The 23321-nt window shown below is 45.4% G+C and overlaps 2 protein-coding genes across 4 annotated transcripts in view; one reads left to right on the forward strand and one right to left on the reverse strand.

Moving 5' to 3' along the window:
- Positions 1–11232, forward strand: part of Ds (dachsous cadherin-related 1) — a 212839-nt gene extending 201607 nt beyond the window's left edge. The window contains exons 13-17 of the mRNA XM_072008318.1: positions 540–1485; positions 1568–1853; positions 4999–5295; positions 7302–7758; positions 7832–11232. Of these exons, the coding sequence (XP_071864419.1) occupies positions 540–1485; positions 1568–1853; positions 4999–5295; positions 7302–7758; positions 7832–10160 (4315 nt within the window). The 3' untranslated portion in view covers positions 10161–11232. The remainder of the gene's footprint in view (positions 1–539; positions 1486–1567; positions 1854–4998; positions 5296–7301; positions 7759–7831) is intronic.
- Positions 11233–11328: 96 nt separating this feature from the next.
- Positions 11329–21392, reverse strand: Eaat2 (Excitatory amino acid transporter 2). Of its 3 annotated transcripts, none has more exons than XR_011800406.1 (12): positions 21000–21392; positions 20357–20905; positions 18530–18655; positions 18212–18419; positions 17502–17544; positions 17177–17430; positions 16876–17109; positions 14621–14815; positions 14398–14532; positions 14217–14325; positions 13868–14139; positions 11329–13087 (listed from the first exon to the last, which is right to left on the reverse strand). XR_011800406.1 is itself a non-coding variant. In XM_072008372.1 (12 exons), coding segments are annotated over exons 1-12 (2022 nt in total). In that variant the 5' UTR covers positions 21001–21392; the 3' UTR covers positions 11329–13038. The 3 variants fall into 3 exon arrangements, 2 of the variants coding, with proteins under 2 accessions (XP_071864473.1, XP_071864474.1); XM_072008372.1 differs by having other exon boundaries at positions 14021–14139; XM_072008373.1 differs by having other exon boundaries at positions 14005–14139.
- Positions 21393–23321: the final 1929 nt, after the last annotated feature.

A 23321-nucleotide genomic window follows, 5' to 3' on the forward strand; every position in this document is an offset into this window, starting at 1 on the left:
GGGAGAGAGTTGGAGCCCTAAGTCGATATAGCGATTTCTCGAGGCGTATAGCTCACGAGGACTGGGACGCTAAATTCGCTCAGTGGTAACGGCGAAAAAACAGCCAACCTCCCCCGGCTTTCGTGCGATTTAAGACACGAAACGGCGACCAGCGAGCCGCCATGGAGGATCCGCAGAGTTATGGTAATGGCGGACGTGGATTACACAAGATCGCTGTGCACGATTAAGGCTTCCGTCAGACAAACAAGCTATCCGCCGTCGCGTTACGCCGCGCTGCCACCTTCCGCCTTAAATCCGACCCGTTCTCCTGGTTCGAACAATCGTCAATTGACCGGTAAATCAGAATTAAAGATGCATCTGATGTGCAGGGGAAACGAGCTTCGAACCGAACGTAATTTTCGCCAGTCGCTAGTGTAACCGAGCTTTCCGGCTTGTCCGTCCCGCAAAAAATTCTTCCTTTCCCTTTTGTCCATAATTATCGCGAATTTTCGCGACTCATTCAATTCATCGAATGTCTCTAGCCCGTTCGTTTTCCGCAGCCCCTTGGATCGCGAACGCCAAAATTCCTACAACTTCGTGGTGGTAGCTACGGACAGCGGCAAGTACGACGCCAGAAGTACCACGATCCCGGTCGAGATTCGAGTGAGCGACGTCAACGATAATGCCCCTGTCTTCGACGAGTATCCCTTTCGTGCCCACGTGTCGATTGGCACTCAGCCAGAGAAGAACATTCTGCGAGTAGTGGCGACCGACGCCGACGACGGTCCCAATGGAGAAGTGGTCTACTCCTTTCTGCACGAGCAAGAGAAGCCTAAATTCAGGATACACCCAAGCACAGGCGCTGTTACTGCGGCGTTATCCCTGTCGCAGGATAACGGCAAGACGTATCACTTAGAGGTGCTGGCCAGGGACAAGGGAAATCCACCGAAAAGCACTCGAGGATTGATCGAACTGCAAGTTGGAGATCTCGCCGACTTGACGCCAGTGTTGAAATTTCAAAACGAGTCGTACGAAGTTGTTATTCAGGAAAATTCTGCGGCTGGCACCGAAGTGATCCAAGTCTCGGCCGTTCGATCGGACGGTAGGAGGCAACACGTTTCTTACTCCCTTGCATCGGGCAACGACTTTGGCACGTTCACCATCGACGAGGATACCGGGTTGTTACGCGTGAATGATCCCTCTAGGTTGGACGCGGAATTGTGGACCGATATGAGGGTGAAACCGGCGGAGGAACAAACTGATGACAGTCGAACGAATTCATGGGGTAGATCTTTGGAAGGACAGCAATCCAAGGAGAAACCTAGAGAAAGTTCGCAGCATGTGCTCGCTATAGCTGCTAGAACCAGCGGTCCCGATCCTTTGGAAGCATACGTGAAGGTTGTAGTCAAGGTGTCCGACGTCAACGACAATCCACCGATTTTCACTCAAACACAGTACTCGGCAACGGTACTGGAAGGCAACGTCAAAGGAGACTTTGTCGTCAAGGTAAAAATATAACGTCGATATCTTAACAATAAATAAAAGTTTCCACTAGCTTGTAAATAATACACGTGTTTCGTTTGCGTAGCTTTCGGCCAGCGATGCGGACCAAGGGATGAACAGCAGAATCTTGTATCACATCGTCGACGGTAATCCGGACAATGCATTCACCATCAGTCCACCATACAGTGGCATAGTTCGCACCAATATCGTTCTCGATCGTGAAATACGAGAGAAATATAGACTAACGATAATCGCGACGGACCAAGGAAACCCTCAGTTGACCGGAACGGCTGCTCTCAGCGTCCGCGTGATCGATATCAACGACAATCAACCAACTTTTCCAGAGCACAGTATCATCTCCGTTTCCGAAGGTAAGCCACGTTAATTATCACTAACGACGCTAAATTAAGGTCAGGAGGATAGCAAAAGATAGAATATAAATGTCATTGAGTTAATTATGCCGGTCGTATAGTTCAATTATGGCGTTTGTTCTTCTCAGCGTACGGTCGAGGCGAAGGTTAATCACCGATTATTTGTCTCATCTGATCGCGATCGTGCGCGAACAAATTACGGGCAAACACGAATACGCGTACACCTCCTTAATTTCGATACGTTGTGCGGCCGGCAATTAGCTCCTTCACGACCAACATGGCGCTCAATAACGATCTTGTTTTTTTATCATAATCGTCTAATGGATTGGAATAAACAAGACGCTCTTCGAAAAGAACGATCGAATTTTCATATTCGTTTACTATTCTATTTTACGTGGAATCCGTTAGCATCGATTCGCTCGAGTTGTAAACGACTTTGTTGAAAGATCGGTTGGTCGAAAGTAGAAAGAGATGTTTCCGCGTGGCAAAGCCGAGGAATATCTTGTGAGAGGCGAAACGCTCGAGAACGCAAGTGTACGAAAGAGAAAAGGAGATGGAATCAAAGAAAGGGGAAAAGTAAGAGTAATGGAAAAAAGAAAGGGACACAAATACCAGAGGTAGGAGTGCATACTACTCTCAAAGTATAAAGTTAAGTGGGAAAGGATTTATGCCGGCATTAAAGTCCAACTGTTCGGAACAATCTGCATAACTTAGGCGAGGCTGCGAACGCCCGTTTGAATAGTACGCGGTCTTCGTTCTTCCTGTTGATCCACGCTGTTTGTCCTTCACATTTGTTTCATATTGCTCCCCATTGACAGATACGATTCAATGGAACAGCACCGAGCGAAGGTGGCCTCCAGTTTAACGCGTAAACGCTAGCTCTCGCGTTGTTACCCTTTTGAGCAGACCTGCTTTTTCACTGGAGTAACGGTGAAAATGTTAAAGAACATGGCATGAAAGAAGGTGATAGACTGTAAAAGATAGATGAACAGGCTATATGTGAAAGTAATTGATCAAAGCTACACATAGATCAATTTTCTAATAGTCCAGTACGATATCTTTTTCTCTGCGCTTTCTGCTGTCTTCGAACGACGAGATTTAAACGCGCTTCGTATTCTTCACTTCGTTCTCTTGTGCCTCTCATCCTTCCGCTCTTAGTATATGCGAGTACTTCCCCTTCTCCTGCTCCTGTTCTTCTTTTCTTCTTTCGTCCACGTTTTTGTTGTATTCTTTTTGATTGTTCGTTGTTTTTTTCTTGTCTTATCGGTCTTTCTTTTGGTTTTTACTGTACATTTTTAAGGTTCAACGCAAAACAACGTGCGCTCTCACGCGAACGGAATAACGTGAGATCGCTATCTACTTTGTATCATCGTAAAACTTGAACGCGCTGTAAACCAGACTACTGCATAGCAGGCCTATTGAGGATGCAGCATTCGATAGAATTTAAATAGCGCAATCGTGTAACGTGTTAAATATGCAGAAACGTAGCAGCCTTTTTACGTGCTTATTATCACTTCAAAGATTTGACTACGTATCCCTTCGACAATGACGTGGGAGGCCTCGATGAAGGTCTCTACGCCCGTTGCGATGCGATCGATTGCGAAAAATTTGGTCGTGGCATAAAGTAATCGATGAAATCGAGTAGACGATTACTTCATTGAACCGCGCGCTAATGAAAAACGATCTCATAGTCGGGTCCGTTCATATTTTAGCGAAGCGCATGATAATTGTTTTTAATTATCCCGGTGAACGTGGCGTATGTAATTATCGTTCGGCCTAAAACGAGAGGTGCGGTTCGCCGATGTTTGATAGCCCACGCCTTTGTTCCTGAAGGGCCTTCCTTCGCGTCCGCTAGATGGGAACACGTATGCGGCTGCACACGTACACGTGTATCCAAAGGAGGATTTAATCGACAGCATCGATCGTATCGGTTCCGAAAGTGGCACTGACACGAGAAATCGAAACAATGGTAGACCACCGACGAGCGCATTTTCCGTACAAGGAGCACATCGCCGACATCGTATTCGTATTTACGCAGCCAATCCGCGAATACCGAGGACCTCCGGTAATCAGAATTACCGCGATATAACTTACGGAGATCGAGTAGTACCCGATGTGAATTTATATATTTCGCGAGCAACGAGTTTTACCACGTGCTGGTTGCCTGCTCTCTTAGCCTGTTTCTTGGAATATCGCGGGCTCGAAAAGAGAAACGGAAACGCGGACGAGAACGTCCACCGATAGAGAGATCTTTGTTTCGACTTCCGTGGCATGACGCGCGGCGTGGCAGAGGAACACTACCGGCATGGCGCGGCGCGGAGCTCGTACAGTGCGAGCCACGCGTTCATTCAGGGCCGTGGCCGCTCTCGAAACCGATTTACACGACTTTAACGATCACGCGTGAAATTTACGAGCGAACGCTGCCGCGTGCCAACTAGTCCCCGAGTCATTCGAACGCGTCACTTCATCGCAAAATAATTCCTTTATCGGCGCGTGTATCGCTCTGCTCGTCCTTCATGTCTGTCCAGTCTCTATCGTTTCGCGAAATTCTATTTTAAACGTTATCGTTCCTCACAGTAACGACGATACTTTTGTTTGGAGGGCCAATTTCCAATATCCAGTGGCCGCTCGTAGATAGCTTTCTCACAATTTGCTCACGGCAAACTGCAGATTATCGCCTACGATCCGCAGACCAAATCTTCGCCAAGCGTCCTTCTTAGCACCAGCAAGATAGAGAGAGCCGATAAGTAAGGATTCAATGCATTTTAAACGCGACTCCCTCGAACTGTCTTTAACTTCGCGGAAGAGCTCGGTCTGGCTCGGCCGAGATTGCAACATCGCTCTATATATATATATAATACTCTGTATACGTATCGCACATGATCGTCTGGCGGTGACAAAGTGGCTTCTGGCCGAAAATAAAAAGATCAAGGGAAGCGGGTTGGCCCGTATAACGACGCCATTCATCAGTAACAACGGAGTCTGGCATTGTACCACAATGAACTGGCTGCCATTCGATGTTCCAGTTAAATGGTTCATCAAGAGCGAACGTTCTGTGTCGGTCGACGAACTTAACGATATTTTCCTCCCGATTCCAGTAAAATTCTAACGAGTTGAATTTCATTTGCGATATGTTTTGCGTTAGGTACCGCGGTTGGCACCGTCTTAACCACCATCACGGCGAACGACGTGGACAGCTCCCCGGCTCTGACCTATCGATTTGGTAACGTGACCAGCCCAGGTCCTTTCAGTATCGATAGATACGGAGGCAAAGTCGTTCTCCGAAGACGTTTGGATGCCGAAACACGATCGGAATACAGCTTGCAAGTTATCGCCAGCGACGGTGTTCACGAGGCGACCACGGACTTGATAGTTCGTGTCACGGATCTCAATGACAACGCTCCACGGTTCCAGCAATCTGCTTACATCGCCACGCTGCCTGGTAAGTAATTTTCGTGGCCGTTTTCTTCGAATCCGCGAATCGTTCGCCACGTACCGTACCAAACTAATCGGACAGTTTCCTGCAAAGCGAAGGTAGTAGACTCGTATGAACGTTGAAGGAGAAGAGATCGCAGTGAACTGTACATAGCTACGAGTTGCAATCTATTCGGTCGATATTCCGTCGAAGGAATCGCGGACGAAAGAGGCTCGAAGAAACGAGGGAAAGGGAGAGAAAGACGTCGAGGGGGACGACGACGGCCCGAGGCAAGTCTCTCGGCGCGAAATAAACGCGAGTTTAAAAACTGGTTTTTAGTAGACACACGTTGTCTTGTTGCCCGTGTTCCAAACTCGAATTGACACCGCGCCAAGATAAAGCGCGGAAAAGAGATGCGAAGAGAACGGAAGAAGCCGGACGATGAGGGACGAGCATCGAAAACGACGAAAAGGAAAGGAGAATGGAAGGATGAAGGAGAGGATCGATGAAAAGCTAGCTACTCGAACGCCGAAGGGAGCACACAGCGAGCAGAGAATAGAGAGGGAGAAAGGGGGTCGGGTGAAAAGGAATGGCAAAGACGGTATGGAGAAGGGACGAAGGGGGGAGGGGAAGGGAGAGGGAGAGGAAGCAGAAGGGAGACGAGGAGAATTGCGAACGCCTCGCACATAAATAAACGCGAGGACACCGTTTGCGAGGCAGCCGAAAAGCCGCCTTCGTTGCAACCGCCGGCCGAGATCGCCGGCTTCGAAGACTCTCGAAACTTATTAAAAATACATAGGCCCGCGCCTAATGGTGCATTTGGGTGGGCGGCAGAGGGGTGACAGGGGAAGCTGGATTGGCAGGAGGTGGACGTGGAAAGAGTTGAAAGGGGGGAGCTCCGATGGTGACTGCCTCGCGAATTTGCATCTTTCTTTTCGTCTCCTCTCGGGATTCGCCGCGTAGATTCGTAAATAGAGTGGGAAAGTCAAGAACGACGTTTTAAAAAATACTCTCCTCCGCAATTGATCGATGACGCCGCTTTTAGTAGGGCTATTTCGTCGCGGGATTTCCAGAGAATAGGCGAGCAAGGTTTAATTTTCTCGCTGACACTCTTTCCGATCTCTCACTAGGGAGGAATTTTGCGCAGATCATTTATATCGTGATAAACGAACGAGGAAGACGGGTTAATCTGGCGATTATCAAAATCGTATTAAACTGTCTGGGGAAGGCAGGATATATTCCGAAAAAAAGGTGGGATTAATGAAGCTCGGCCAGTAATAAGAATTCGTCCCTCTGCAAATCGTGATGCGAACACGCATACTCCACGGTCATACGCGTCTCGCAATAATTATAGAGTACCTGTCACTTCTTGGTTCAAATTTCCTTTCCTCCGAGGTCGTCCTCCTCACCTCGGACATCCCCAAGGGGGTGCGCGTTTACCAAGTTTTATTTCAGCCTTCCCTCCTCCCCGCCTTTCTTTCTCTCTCCTGTTTCATTTCAGCTTTCTTCTTTGTCTTCCTTTTTTGCTTTAGGTCGCAACTTGGCACATTAATGCCGAGTTATCCGACGATTTGAAACGCATCGAAATGATTTTTGTAGCTGCGGAGCTGCTCCATCCTGCTGGCCCCACGGCTCGCCCGAGCGATTTATATAACTGGTTATTATTTCATACTTCCGTTCAGCCCGATGTCAGGACGGCTTATCCTCCTCCTTTACCAAGAAAAGAAAGAACTTAGTTGGTGGTGGCGGTGGTGCTGCTCGAGGACGTGGTACCTCCAACAAAAAGAGGTGGAGAGGGTACTTGACCTCGCGCCCATGATCCCTCGATCTTTGTCCTGCACGCTTTTTCAAGTGTATTCTCCTGAAGCGACCGACGATCGATTCCCAATACGTCGATGCAAATACTTAGCTTTTTTTCATCTACATTCCGCTTTATCGTACTCTCGATATAGAGAAAGTTCGTACGGTTGCCTACGGCCGATAGCTCCTTCTCTCTTTCTCACTTTCATCGTTCCTTTTTTTTGTTGTTGCAGAAGGAAGAGGGGACTTGCAAGAAATTCTGACGGTAAACGCGACCGACGACGATCTTACAGAGGACAACAGTCGAGTACGATATTATCTGCTGAAAGCTACCAAAGGTTTCTCGGTGCATCTTGCAACCGGCGTTCTGACGGTTAATCGTACCGCGATACCAAGACCTTTGCCCAAAGAGGTGGAGTTGGCCATCGTAGCGGAAGATTACGGCAAGCCACCGGCCTCGTCCATATGTTCCGTCGTCGTACGATTGAGCAGCTTGAAGAGCAGCTTACCCGGCAAAGAGTACAAGGTCACCGCGAAAGAAAATACGTTGAAGGGCACCACTTTGATGAGATTGTCCGACGTGGACCTTTTGGACGGCGCCATCGTGGCCGGCGATGACAGCGGAACGTTCGAAATATCCAGAGGCAAATTGATTCTTTCCAAAACGCTCGACAGAGAAACAAAAGACAAGTAAGGACGATCGATTTTTAACGTTTTCGTAGGAATTCCAATTTGGTACTAACGAGGGTTATGAATTTTTCAGATACGTTTTACGACTAGGCTCCAAGAACGAAAACATGACAACCGGGTCGCTGGTAGGAGACGAACCTGTTACGGTAATCATTACGGTGGAAGACGTGAACGATAATTACCCTTGTTTCTTGGAGGATCTTCATCAAGTATCGATCAAAGAGAACGCAGCACGCGGTACCACGGTGGCCATGTTGCGCGCCAAGGACGACGATCTGGCTGGCAGCGTGGCTGCGAATTTAGTGTACGAAATTACTTCCGGTAATGACGGTGGCCTGTTTCGCGTGGACAAAACCACCGGCGCTGTTCAAGTAAACGCAACCTTGGACTGCGATCTCGAACCAGACATTCATAATCTAGTGGTCATGGCGTGCGATAGCGATCCAGTTTCTCCTCTGTGCGCTTTGACGAGGCTTCGTATTCATCTGGAGGATGTGAACGACAATTCACCCAAGTTCCCAGTCTCTGAATATCTGGAATTCGTCGGAGAGAACGAACCGATCGGGACGATCGTGTTTTCCGCGCGAGCCTCGGACTTGGATCGCGGTATATTTGGATCTTTGAACTATTCCATCGTATCTGCCGCGGCAACCGGATTTTCCGATATCGACGATAGCTGGAAATTGTTCGCTGTAGATGGAAAATCCGGCACGGTGACGACGCGCGCTGTCTTCGATTACGAGCTGCGAAACAGATACGCGTTCACTCTACGTGCAACCGATACAGGTGGCCGAACGGCAGCCGTCAGAGTCCGAGTAGAGATCGAATCCAGGGATGAATTTTACCCACAATTCACAGAAAGAATGTACAGATTTGGTATTAGAAATGGAGCTCAGGTGATCCCTGGAACGGTGATCGGTCACGTAACAGCAACAGATCGAGACAAAGGTCCCGACGGACGAGTTGTTTATCAACTGACCTCGCAACATCCTTATTTCAAACTCAATCGCACCACAGGCGCGTTGATCGTGAAGCAGAAGCTGGTGCACATCGATATGGACGTGGAGGAATCGTCGAGGTTAGTGGTCAGTGCCAGTTCCGGTAGACAGGGCTCTTTGTCGAACATGACGGTGGTAGAAATCACTTTGACGGATGATAGCGACGTGAACGAAGCTAGAGGCGCGACAGCTTTGGCTACCCCGAACGATGTTGGGTCTAACATGGCAGTCGCAGCGACCGGGGGTCTAGCCGATTGGGCGTTAGGTTTATTAATCGCTTTGCTTCTATTGGTCGTCGCCTTTGGTGCTATTTTCCTCTATCTTCATCTTCGAAATCGAAGGCATAAGAAACCGGGCACGAAACCGGGTTTAAACGGGGAGAACAATGCCACTGCGTCCAACAGCTACGTGGATCCGAGTGCCTTCGATACTATACCGATTAGAAGCGTTGCCGGGGTAGGTGCAGGAGGAAACGGAGGCTCTGGGAACGGCAATGGTGGAAGCGGCGCTGCTTCTTGTCAATTTGCACCCCCAAAGTACGACGAGATACCGCCGTACGGTACCTCTGGTCAATCTGGGCAGCAACAGGCGACTTCGGAATTGTCCGGCAGCGATCAGTCTGGCTCGTCTGGCAGGGGCTCAGCCGAGGACGACGGAGAAGACGAAGAGATTCGAATGATCAACGAAGGCCAACAGACTGGAGACTCGGCCAGTGATCTCTCGGTTCACAATACTCAGGAATATTTAGCCAGATTAGGCATCGTCGACCCTCCGGCTGGTACTCCGAGAAGACCGCCTGAAGCGCTGCCTCTCGATAGCTTACACTTGTTCGAGGACGAGGCCGCTACCGAAGCGGATATCGCCACCTTGATTTATGGGAAAATCGGGGAACCTGGAAGACCGATGTCGGGTTTAGAAGTTCCTGGAGGTCCATCGATGAACGGATCCCTAAGTTCCATCGTTCATAGCGAGGAGGAACTGACTGGATCCTACAATTGGGACTATCTGCTGGATTGGGGTCCTCATTATCAACCACTTGCTCACGTGTTCAGCGAAATCGCCAGGCTGAAAGACGACGCTGCTAGCGTTCAAAGCGGAAATTCCGGAAGCAGCGGCAAGACCAAGTCTGTACATAAAGCACCGCCCCCGCCATTGCTCACTTCAGTTGCTCCTAGGTCGTTGGCGGCTCCCGCGTTAGCCAGGGGCATTCTTCCAAGATCTCCGATCAGCCACGATGCTTCCACTTTCCCATCGGCGGCCCTTAGCCCGAGTTTTTCACCGTCCTTATCTCCTCTCGCCACCAGAAGTCCTAGTATCAGTCCTTTGGTGCCACCTGCCACTCAAAGGTCCGGTCAAAGTGCCAATAGAGGTATTCCAGTTACCGACGCTGAATTAAGGATCTAACGGTATATCGAAATCATAGTCGCGTTGCGTCAGATATTAGTATTAGTCCCGTTATATCTTGGATCCGATATCGCGTATATTCGATAGCGTCGATTCGAAAGTTGTGAGTTATATTTTAGGAAATGTTTTAATCGGAGTTTATCGCGTTGAAAGCGTCGTTAACGTATACCCGATTTCGTGTGATTGCAGTATGAGCGCAGTGTGTATAAAATAGAGACTTTAAGTTGACTGACCTTCGACGAGATTCTCGAAGGTGCCAAAGTGCACATTTTTTTATTTCCGCCGTGATAGACACGAACGCCTCTTTTACGCGTCTAGTTGTAGAATCGAAACGAACGTTTGTAGATAATGCCGTATTCTCGTACTCGCGCAACGATCCTAACGTATAGAACGTATGACCTGCGGAAAAGAGGCGATTGCGCGATATTTTTTTAAGCACAGATATACGACTGTTACTTGCCGTTTCGATCGTCGGTTGATCGATAATTAAAATAATACTCGTTTGTTTGTACATAGAGGAGTCCGAAATGGGCCGCGTAATCGTTAAGTAATCGTGTAAATAATACTCATACGAAAAAACAAGAAAAAATTGACCATTACGCCTTATAATCAAAAGATAGACTCGATAGCCCCGATAGTCTTGATTCGAAGTCCGTGTCTTCGTGCCATGCCCGTTGAAACGCGCGGCTGTACAGTCACTTTAATTTCGTTAGAGACCGAGACGAATCGGTCGATCGCTCGAACGAACGTTTCCTCGAGCATGGCGACATCAACGGATTGAAAATGCGTCGACACGAGCGAACTGATCGATCCGATATTCGTGCTCGCGCAACTCCGGAGATACCCTTTCATGCCCCGTTTCATTTCTACTTTGTGCTGGTCTTCCAATTGGAATTTCGATGTAACGGAAGACGACAACGTTTTTCTCAGCCAGGTATATATATACATAAAAATATTAGGAAATAGGCATGTCATATTTTGTATAAAAAAAGACAACTCTTTGTACAAAGACTCTTCTGTGAGCCCAGGATTCACTTGACGGTGAATTTTAAATAAATGAATTTTTTAGGAATCTATCGGATTTCTGTTTATAAACCCTATATATCTCATTGTAGGTATTTGAAGGAGACAGGCAAGGAATATGTTTGAAAAGAAAAACACTACAGACTTGTATAAATCTGCGTCTTGTAATACAACACGTTGAGCCTTACAAGTATATTCACATGTAGTCTTTGAAGTATTTTGATAAATTATTTCTCTATTCGCTCTTTCAGATTATAAGACTACGAACAAAGCGCGCTTTCCTATACGCAGTTTGAACAAAAAATAAAATCAATGTTACGCAAACGGTTGGGCTACGGCAAAACTTGAAGGTAAACGATTCGACGCAAATTCGACAATCGGGAAACCTGAAAAGCAAAATTGTTAAACGAAAACGGCGACAAAGCTGCGAAAATTATTCCAAGTTTCTCGACGAACCCGTGTATGTTTTTCAAGCGACGAAGAGCTCGCTACGAAGCACTATTTACCCAGTTAATTTGTACATTAAACAGTCTCTACGAGAGAACACGTATCGACCTACGTTTCTAGTGCCTAAAATTAGTGAATCCTTTGCAGAATTCTCCTATAACGATATAAATACATTGTAATTCAAATGGCATGTCCAGTCTTGAAACTGCTCGTTGACGAGCGCTATGTCATCTTTTCTTTTTCTTTTTTCTTTTTTTTTTTTTCCTTTTAATCATCTTCTTGGATGTGTTACAAAGTCGGCAACTGTAACTCGAGATAGAAATTGGCCTAAGGTTTAATCGAAAACAGAGGCAGAATCGCAGATTCGGTACTTGTCGACAAATATCTCGGACAAAAATGTCTTCGGTTCTAAGATCGTCGATTTATATTCGGTAAAGATTTCTATACACCGATCTACGTTTGTCGATGGTCCAAATGTGAAATTCGGTAGGATAAACGCTAAAGGAACCTACGTTTTCTTTCGAAATGTTTCGTCTACGTATTGGTAGTGTTTAACGACGTTCTATCTATCAAACGTTAACCGATGGTATGATACGTTTGTAAGTAATTACTATCGTGACTCGTGCTAATCGATTCATATCACAACGATTCTAACGCTACACAAAATGTTGCATAAAACCCTTTACCAACGTTTCGATATTCTTCCACGTAATTGTCAAGAATCGATCAAGATCCGATGTAGAAGGGAACATCGATCAAGCGTCACAAAGTCATCGTGGCACCATGCAAGGTTTCACTCATTGTCTGATAACGAAGAAAGGTTCTCGATTGGTTAAATCTTTCGTGAAATTGTTTCATCGATTCGCACAATTCACACTGTACAAAAGATTTTGTGGCAGTACAACGATCGGTCACGGGATATATTTACCAGGCAATGAGTTAACGCTGCCCTACGCTTGGCAAATGAAAAGCGCTTTTACTACTTTCGGGCGACCATTTATACGCCGCCGTTAAAATAAGGCACCACATCCGACGCTGTTCACGCGATCGTTAATACTCCAGAGTGCAATCGAATCGGTGATCTGGCGATTTTCAGCTTACTCGAAGAAGCCACTACAAAAGCTTAGAAATGTTTTCGTTATCGTTATTGCTATGCGGTCATAGCACTAAACGACTGGCGAATCACGCAGCGCACTCTTTCGTATTGACTTTATGTTTGATATCTATTATGGTTGCAATCACGTAATTCCTTCGAACACATTCTGTAAGAGTAGAAAACAGATGCGATAAAAGGATAACATTCGTGTAGCCAGTGTACTGTTTTTTGATCCCAGTTGAACGCATCACACTCGATGGTATTTTATATGTACGCAGCTAGCTAAACTAACTTTTGGAACGTTAGCGCAGGTCAAACTGTCTCTTCCGTCACGCTCCTTGGTATCTGCAATACGCTGATGCTGAAACGAAACGACAAAATTGAAGAATGTCCCTGTGTTGATACAAATTCGAAGCGGCACTTTAACAAGCACGATGGAACGTTAGCGTGTATCGAGGATGACGATCGCATGGAAGAATGCAGTCAAAGCTGTCGACGATGAATCATGATTGACGTTCGATGATGGATAGATATTTCATAATTTGATTCGTTTATTCCGAGAAGTTTAAATCCAAGTCCAAATCCATCGAGATTGGTCGTTATTCCCAAAGCGTTTAGTATAAATCTCAAGGGGAAAGCATAGCCTGAATTATTCTCGACTCACGCAATTTTCTCCGCTGTTTCACATTCGCTTTTCCCCAATACCACGCTGCATTTATTATGCCACGTTGTGTACTCTCAAGGTTGTTTTCGCAATAATTCGAATAACGTCAATGCAAAAGTTCAGTCTGTTTTTCGTATGAATCACTCCACGGCACGCCACATTTGCGATTGATTGGTTATTTATAAGATGCTATGTGAGTACAATGATCTACGGCTTCTAGGTCAAAGCGGCTCGATTTTCATAACGAAGGTTACGCTTAATAATTGCGAATGAGTTATAAAAAGAGTCGGGTCGCGTACGATTCATGAAAGCACATTGTGGGCGGACATGATTATGCTTGTTCCTTACTGTTATTCGGACGATGATCGATACGATTACCGCAATTCATTGATTTTCGCTTGTATCTTCTATTGACAGTGAGCCGATGAAAATTTGATAGCAATCGAAGAAAGTATGAAAATGAAAAGACGTACGTACCATGAGGAAAGCCTGCCGTGAATCATTTGTAAATATCAACGATTTGCATGAGATATTGCGGTAGCAAAGCAGAATAAAGGATGTAACGAAAATGCACGCGATCGTTGCAATCTTACAAAGTGATAGCCTAGCCCTACCAACAAGCTTGTTTACTTGGCGACGCCGGCTATCCTCGTGTCGTCTTGCATTTCGACGACGATGGTGTCAGGATCGGATACCCTGTTGGCGGAAATGCATCCGTTTGCGATAGTCGTTGGCAGAACGGTCTCCGACTAAAAGAAATATCCCGAGTTAATTTTGTTTCGTTTCACCCCCAAATAGCGTTCGCACGGTCTCGCAATGATCGTACTTGATAAGCTGCTGCATCCAACGCCATCAGCTCCTTCTTCGACAATTGCTCGACCACAGCAGCGGCGTAACAATCTCCCAGCATGTTATTCGTGGTTCGAATGCGATCCCTGGATATAAAAATTGTTAGTAAACTTAGTACTTATTGCTTGCTATCGAAAGAAAAATGCTATGTTACTTACACGAACCAATCGATGGTGAATAAAAGAGAGACATTGTAAACAGGAGCATCGATGGCGCTTAGAACAACTAGAAGGAGAACCAAGGCGGCGCTTGGAACTGATGCCGATGATACGGACGCAGCGGTAGAGGTTAAACTTGAAGAAGAACGATGCCATATCGATGTAAATGAGGATCGTTGTAAGTAACGAGTTCAAGCAACGGACTAAATAAAGGAAAGCTTACATAACCGTTATAATTTCGCCGAAGCCCAAAACCATGCCATGCATCTGCGCGATGAAGATACTGGCTACGGCGACGAACAGCGCTGTCCCGTCCATGTTGATGTTGCAGCCGATCGGCAGAACGAATCTGGTGACTCTAGGATCGACTCGAAGCTTATCCGTCATCAGGCGAAAAGTGACCGGAAGTGCAGCAGCCCTGTACAAAACTGCGTTAGAAAAGATCGGGCAAAGCAGATGTCGAGTGATAAAGAAAGATCATTTCTCCGTGCTGCGTAGCTGATGTCCATGGACGAAGGGTCATTCTGGCGTAGTGTGATCGTAATTCGTAAATTCTAACACAACTTCCTCGACATAGTACGCTTTCGAGCGGCGAAGAATGCAATGAGATGGATAAAGCACGAATTGTACGAAGCGAATAAGAAATTCGTTGAAAAGGTACGCGTCAAGGTCGATTGATAGAGCGTTCGGTGGTACAAGTGGCATGGACAGAAAGGTTTCGAGAGACTAATAACCAGAATGACCGTAAGACGAACTGAAAATCAACCAGGGTTAATGTCGACGTCGAACGGAACAGTGATGATTCTTCCATCGTGTCTCGAAATCAGGCTAACTCCTGTAACAGACAATCGCATGTACCTTCATGTTGCGGCCATCGATTACTTACCAAGGCCACCCTCGGTCTCTGAACCACCTGCAAAAGGCCGCGTGCAGCGCGTGTTCTAATACATCATCATGATATTCATACAGTCTCTGTTCAGATACACTAAGAGCTGTTTCTCTCAGTCGCACAGTGTACGCACAGTTGTGTACGCTCTCTTCTGGAAAAAGTTAATCCACATAGAAAACAAGTTGAATTAGATATTGCCGTTGCAGGGCGTTTACGATCTTGAGCGCCGCAATGATGGGACGGAAAAGGTTCGAAGCACGTTAAGAATCATTGCAACCGTTACACACGATGTACGAATGCTTCTCTGTCCCACGATGCATCGAAAGGAACGAACTGGGAACAAACGTCTGAAGAAGGAAAGTGGGTAAATGAAAGGAGAAGAGGGCTCGGATCACGTGAATTTTGGTTACTTGACGAATGCTGATGGACAAACTGAAAAAATGATCGTTGCTTCGCGTGATCCGCGATAATGAACAGTTAAAGAAATAGAAAATGATCGTAGTTCGGGTGTTCTGGCCAGTGATGGACGGCGCCGGCAAACCTGGAAGAGCGGGCTCGACACGAGCAACCAATATTTTTTTCAGCTTTCCTCTTGGAAAATTTTCTCGGAAAATACTTAAATAAATATCATATGTGGCACGAAGCCTGTTTTGGCGGTCTCGTCTTCCTCTATCCTTCCTCTTACGAGGGACAGAAGATTCGGATAATGGAAGCCCTTTAAGTCTTCCACGCCAAGAATCAGTCCAGGTGACACGGAGTCAGCTGATTTCCGGCTAAATACGCACGGATATAACCAGGATATTTCCGTGCACTTACACAATTTTTGTTTATGATTTCATCCTTCTTCGTTAGTCTGCTCTTTGTTGCATATTTTATATCATCAATGTCATCGAAATTTCGGTAATACATTCGATTATTTCGGTGATATGCTTATCATTTCGGTCAGAGATACGTTTAATTGTTAAAACTTCACCGAAAGTTCGTCGATAATTACTACTAACCGGGAGTATCTGCATCCTAAGTGCCACCCAGAACTGCATACCTCTCTCCCTTTCTCTCTCTCTCTCTCTCTTTCTTATTGGTCATGAGGAGTTTCCCCGCGAACAGCGCGGAAACATTAAAGAAACATAAAAGGTTCAAAGAGGAATCGAATGAATGACGGAAAGTAGGATTCGATAGCGTTCGACAACGTCTTCGAAGCGAATCGTAACTATGTTCTAACGTTGTGAAACGCTGCTGGGAAAGTATCAATCTGGGAAGGTGTACAGGACTAAGGCCTCGCAATGCCTCCTCTCGGCTGGCTGAAACATATTGTCTCTATCAATCGATTCAAACGCATGCGTCGACCTGTTATTTCGAGTCTTAATCGCCTTGCAGTTTCCTCGAACGATCGACGAACGTAATCGACACGATGTAAAATAAAAATAAAAGGCACGACGAATTCGGTTGACAAGAGACCCGGTGGTAATGAATCGCGATCAACCGAGTAAAAGAATCAAAAACTAAATGACGATGACGACCGAGGCCATGTGAGGTAGGCGATATGGGTACTCTGAAGGTCGGGCTGAGTTCGAAGATCGACGACTCACGTTGATGACATGGCGAATGCGGTGAGAGTACCCTGGGCGAGGCCGGTGTAGAATTTAAAGGGGTTCTTTCTCACGAAGGCCAAATAGATCAGCTGCATGATCACCAACTGATAGAAAAACACACCGATCACGATCGTAACGATGAACCAGGCGAGCTGCGACATCACCAATGCCAGATCGGCGACACCGAGTATTTTGCCGGCTATTACCGAGGTGATGCCTACTGGTGTCATCCTACGAGGAAACGATTTTCATGTTTAAGCTTCTCGTCCTTCCATCGAATACGCATCTTCATACGTACCACATTACAGTCGACACCATTCGCATGATAACCTCGAACACAGCTTTGAAAAAGTCGATTACGATTTGGCCTTTCTCGCCGAGAGTACCTAAGAACGTGCCGAACACCAGGCAGAAGAATACTATGCCCAACGTGTTCGTGCCGCTTCTGTATTGTGTTACTCTCATCAATTCATCGTCCCCGAGAACGTCTGAGGATATCGAGTCGGTTAGATTTTGAAAGGGCATCGTTTTTGGAACATATACGGTGTGAGCCTGCCAAAAAGATTTCGTGTAAACAATAGAATATACGTATAGACGCAATTATTAATGATGAAAATGCGTACCTGTTGAAACGCTGCTTGGAAAATATTATCCGGAAACATATTCCTGTAACACGTGAAATGCGGCGCAATTTTCATAACTAGTTAATCGATAGCTGCGTTTATCGACGATATGCGGTATAATTTCGTTAGCCGATAGCATGCACCGCAAATGCTTTGAACTATGCTTTGAACGGATTTCTTTAGCACGTATAAATAAAGTACGTGCGATCGATACTTTTAATCCCGTCATGGTTGATATCATTCCCAATTGTTGGAAAAGTTCACCGGTCGTGAAACTACACGACCTTAATTCCCGCTGGAACGCTTATGTAGTTCCGATAATTTATCGCAATGTGTAAATAGCCAAAATGAAGAAAGGGTTTTTACTCGGCGAATCGACGAGTCGATTGTCGATAACCGTATTTGATCCGGACAACGCTATCGTCGTTTGGCTTTATTATACCGGACAAGCAATGGAATCAATGAGAATAATCCAATAGCACGCAAGGCATGCGATGAAAGTTACCGCGATACCCCTGTCATCGGAGAGTACAGTGGAACGAGTCAAGCGTTGCTCCGGCGACGAGGTAAAGGACTCCACTTTTATCGTAGGAAAATTCCGGGACAGTGTTGGCGTACGTGTCGACGCAGAAGTACAAAAATAACGAGTATGATCGATATCTAACGACTAACACGATTTCATAAACGAAGAAGATAGGAATACTATCTACCTTCCCAAATCGAGAAGGCTGTCCAAGATGTTAACGGCTCTCCCGCTGTGCGAGGTCGCCATCGATTTTCTAATTCCAGGATTACCCGGATGAATGAGCAGAACCAGGACGACACCAAGGACAGCGTTCAGTAACGACGTGAGTATAAAGTACACCAAAGTTCTGACGGCGATCATTCCGTTCATTCTTGCGTTTAAACTTGCTGAGCCTGTAAGTTGTAGACGTTACACGATTATCGTTGCATCGGCATAATCAGTTTTTAATATAGTTTTTATTAGCTTCACTCTTCTTATAACGCATCGAGTTACATGTAGTTACCTGATATGAGACTGGCAATCACTAGTGGTAAGATCATTAACTTTAACAACCTCATGAAGAGCTCTCCAGGATAACTGATTAGCATAACTGCGTCATCGCCGAGGCTCAGGGGTCGTAAACCGAACCCTGAAAAAATAACGAGATTACTGCTATGACAGCTGCTTCTAGAAGGCTTAAGTCTATTCAAGGTGAATGTGATGAAGTGGCGCAGCAGAATGAAAACAAGTTCACTTTCTGAAAATTTACCAGTAAAAAGTTATATCTATATAATACATAAGATTATGTACGGACGATAACACTGCTGTAAATTTACCAGATACGACCTTTGTGATAATAATTTTTAAAAAATAATAATATTTTAATGCGTAAAGATATAAAAATAAAGTGTGTGAGCGAACTGAGAAGGTGACATGAGAATAGCAAGAGAACGCTGCAAAAGAGGCTATTTGTGTCCTTGTCTAATAATGCATGCACATTCGTATATTAAATATGTAAGTGTAACACCGATCAACGAGCAGTGTCAGTGTGCATGCCTGAGTAGACAAGGACAGAAGACATCTCTATGCAGAGATCTCTTTCTATTCCTATAACGCATACACTTACACGGTGATATACATTTTTATATCTCTATGTTTTAATGCCAGTAACTGACTGTCGATTGTCTATAAAAGCGAACGAGTTGTAGAAAGAATTGTTTTATCGACGAGTAGTAATGCGAATGTAAAAGGATACGCGAGAAATTGAGCGTGCCATTTAATGTAATTACGAATGATTAGAAAAGTGTATTTCCAAATTCGAATTCGTTAACATCACTACAGACGTACACTGTGGCAATTAAATCGTCGAAACGAATGACGAGGCCTAAATAAAAACATGTCGACGGTCATCGAGTCATTTTCAAGAGAATCGCTTTCAATGTAATTCCAAAGAAAGATTGGTACGTTTGTGTTCAAGGTTGTCCTTTCTGTTTCTAGGTGATAAGTTAGTTAAATAGATGAGACTTTTGACGGAAACCTTTCGTCGATGATTGCCACCTTTTAACAGGATAACACGTTAGCGTTTTATGTAACAAAAGTTAATTTTAACGTGGATTGTATCGGTTAATGGCGCGCGGGACCTATCCAGTCTATATCCCTTCTCGTTGTCAATTTTAATTTACAGCAAGCAATTCGACCCGCGAAGGAACATCATTGACACATATAGTTTCAACGATTACGAAGACCCGATCGTTAAGTAGCGCGCATAACCATTTATTAACACGTGTATGGCGTTCGCGCACGTGACGTAACAAAAAACTCGCATTTCGTTTGCGTAAAATTCTAATGGAGAAAAGGGAGACAGAAAAGGATGGAAGAAATGAAAGAACAGAAATGGGCTTCTATCTACGACTGCTATCGATCGGTAGAAAAAGTAAGATCGGCTCATATCGGATGAACTCGACCTTGGCACGCTTTCCCGTAATGGACGAAAGCGCAAAGAGCTTTTGGCATGGCCCTATCATTATCTAGAGTGCATGATGTACCTCGGAACTCGTCCTTACAACTTTCATTGTATTTACTATAAATAAAAAATTGATAGAAATTTTGCAACCTCATTGAGTAGATACTATAAGGAAACCATGTTTTCTCAAGTTTCAAGCTCGATACGTAACCGATTGACATTTAGTTGACATATCGATGATTCATTGACTCGAGAGAGAAAAGAAGTCGCCCCGACGTACACGATGAATCAGGTCAACGTATACAATTAATATTATCGTAAAGATGTTCGACGTCGTAGATGACTAAATCGAATGTTCGATCGATTTTGATATTTCTCCGTACTTACCGAGTATCACGCCGAAGAGAACACCGGAGAGGGTAACTATGAGAAGAAGATTTTCCCGCATGAACTTTCTGGTGTCGGCGGTCACCTTACGGGGACCCTGAGAGGCCGACACGTCCTGGCCATCCATCTTGGCGAACAAGTACTCGGAGAACCGAGCCGAGGACTTCTCCTCCATTTCACTAGGCCGCCAGTAAGCGGCGTAGGTGGTGGTGGTGGAGCCGGTCGCGCACGAGGAGGCCGATCCTCTGGGCGATCGCCCCGCCGATTCTGCCAAGTTCCCTTCTCGCGATCTCTCGCGGCTAACGGCGGGGCCCCGGCAACACCACAACGACGACGGGTTGCCGTTTTGGGGGTGTTTCGGGAAATCCGTGCGGAACGAGCAATCACGCGCTCCCACCAGACGTTCCAATAGCCTGACGGCCTTGCGAGAGCGCGGCAGCTCGATCGTGGTACCGGGATTCGACTCGACTTCTTTCGAGTCAAGTTGAGACGAATCAATCGGTCCCTCGCTAACGCAACCCAATGGCCTCGCGTTACTATCCGCGCTCACTTGACGTGCGAGAGGATTAAAGTCACAAGTTCTTCAGGATGAAAGAACACTGGGATGGGCTGTTCTCTGTTTTCTAAGCTTCGGAGGACTTACTCTTTTATGGATCGTTGGTAGATAACCAAGGCGTACCGAATAGGGAGAGAATTTCTTGAAAGGAAAGCTTGCGATCGATCTTCCTACCGAGGTCACCGGTCTCTCGGAGCAATTGGTTGATTCTGCCTGAACGTTCGCGTTGTTGCACAGGGTCAGTTACCTTTCAGAGCTAGCACTTTGCACCTTGGGCTGATATCGCTGGTTTGCATGCACCAGATTACTCGAATCGCGTGACTCTTTTCTTTTTAATAGTAGAACGAGCGGGATCGATTAGTCGGTCAACGTGGCAATTAAAAGAAAATGGCGAATAAAGTATTCGAGTGAATTTTGATGGTCGTTTAGATTTCGATACGTTTATCACGAAGGATGAGCCCCAACTGACCGGTTACTGGAGGATATATACGTATTGATTTGCCGAGATTCCCCTTTTCCCCGGCGACCCCTACTCGTTCCCACGGGCTCAGCCGGAAGACGCTTGCGCGAACTCCGGTGGCTAAGTCGGTCGACTGAAAACGGGTATGTATATCTGACACCGATGAACTGTCGTTGGATTGTGCATTACGAGCGACAATAGTCAGAGAGGAATAACACAAAAGAGTCGAAATAAAGGCGCACAAGCTTTGATGGCCTAAACGAACGAACTATAGGACGCTTTGATGCTCCAGGGATGTATCTACCAGATATAGATGCATTTCGTCCTATGAAACAAACCTACTTTGACAACGCTTGCTTTTTGATTTTTCGGTGTCCTGAAAAATCAATGTTCATATTCGTTCGAGTATCTCAATGATTTAAGTTTCTTTGCAGCTGAAAAAGCTGATAGCAGCCGAATACAAAAATATTCTTCCCATAAAAATTTGCTAACGCTTTAATTCCATTTTAATCGTATTTGGTTACGTATTTCGGAGTAGCGATATAACGTTGTATTGATTAGGAATATACTCGATAAGTGTCCGACCGGGAATGAAGTGAATCTACTTGTGTCCGACCGTAATGGCTTTTACTACTGGTAACGGAGCAGGTGATTGTTACCAACAGCAAGAGATGGAAGCACTAGACTTTATTTCGATAATATGTCCGATATCGAAGAAACGTAAGCTATAGACTGATCCGATCGAACTCATGTGTATTCTGAGCAACAATGAATTCGGGACGGATCTTAAATCGCAGGAATGAAATCGCGTATTTATGCCAATTTGGTTTTATCCTCGTTAAAAAAAACGGCTTTAACAGAAATAAAACTGCATTGGGAAATAATATTATTATAAAAATATCTGTATTGTTATAGCTAAACAGAAGTTTCTTTGACCTTCTCTCGATCAAATGTCTACATGTGAGCTACTGGTAAATAAGTATCGACATTTCTGTCGTATTCGTATGACAAAGGTTATTCGAAATGCGTGGAATTATCCCAAGAAAAATTCGGTCGTTGCGTTGCGAAGGAGCGGGTCACCGTTCTTGAATAATGGAAAGGAACTTCTCGTTTGAGATCATTCCGATAGCAAGGTGCCGGGATCCCGACTCACCCCTCTCGTAAATAATCTATGGAGGGAACTGTAATACTGTCGAGAACAGCATCGATATAAGTTCTTCTATTTATCGAGTTTCCCGAACGTGTACAACCACCGATTCCGTATCTTCCTCTTTGTCAGCGAGACGCATTCGTGCGTGGCTGTTTGCATTCTTCGCGCTGCCGACGACGTCCTCCGAGAAGAATATCGTCTATAGTCTCTTATTGAAAACAGTCTTGCGATTCGTTACCGATCCAAGAATCTCATTACAGAGGAAACTGGGAGCGAACGCTGAACAGATTCAATTTGTATCGCAAGCCAATGAGATGTATGGAAAATGAGGAACGAACAAGTAAAGTCTTGGAATCCAATTGTCGTCACGTTTCAGTGATCGCGTACGTACGATTCTCCTTACGTGTGCTCGTAAGCGGATTAAAATTGAACGAAAGTCGAAAGGCTCCCTTAATGAAGCTTTAACGGAAACCGCTCGAGGGTATGAGGCTTTGATTGGATATTACGTGGAATATGGATTATCAATCTTGGCCGCTTCCTACAACGAAGAAACATACGTTCGATCGATTCAGGATGTCAGATTAACGTTTTAAGAGTCGTAACCCGATCTAATTTATATGTATAGCATGTAAATTTAATTTCATCTAACACCGTACATTTAACACGTGGTCAGATTTGATAATCGACCAACAATGACGTTGTAGTTTTGTATTTGCATCATATTGTCGTAACCATAACGCGGTTCCCTATTGTTTACGGGCGGACTAACAAATCGGTTTAACGAGCACAAACAGGGTAG

This window comes from Bombus fervidus, chromosome 8 (assembly GCF_041682495.2).
Source record: "Bombus fervidus isolate BK054 chromosome 8, iyBomFerv1, whole genome shotgun sequence".
NCBI classification, from domain to species: domain Eukaryota; kingdom Metazoa; phylum Arthropoda; class Insecta; order Hymenoptera; family Apidae; genus Bombus; species Bombus fervidus.

What these genes read in the sequence shown, in the direction of transcription:
- Eaat2 (XM_072008372.1), bottom strand. An exon ending in TCTCTTCGGCGTGATACTCG is followed by an intron (nt 18,656 to 20,356) that starts GTAAGTACGGAG and finishes TTATTTTTTCAG; the next exon opens with GGTTCGGTTTACGACCCCTG. An exon ending in AGGATAGCCGGCGTCGCCAA is followed by an intron (nt 13,088 to 14,020) that starts GTAAACAAGCTT and finishes GTTTCGTTTCAG; the next exon opens with CATCAGCGTATTGCAGATAC.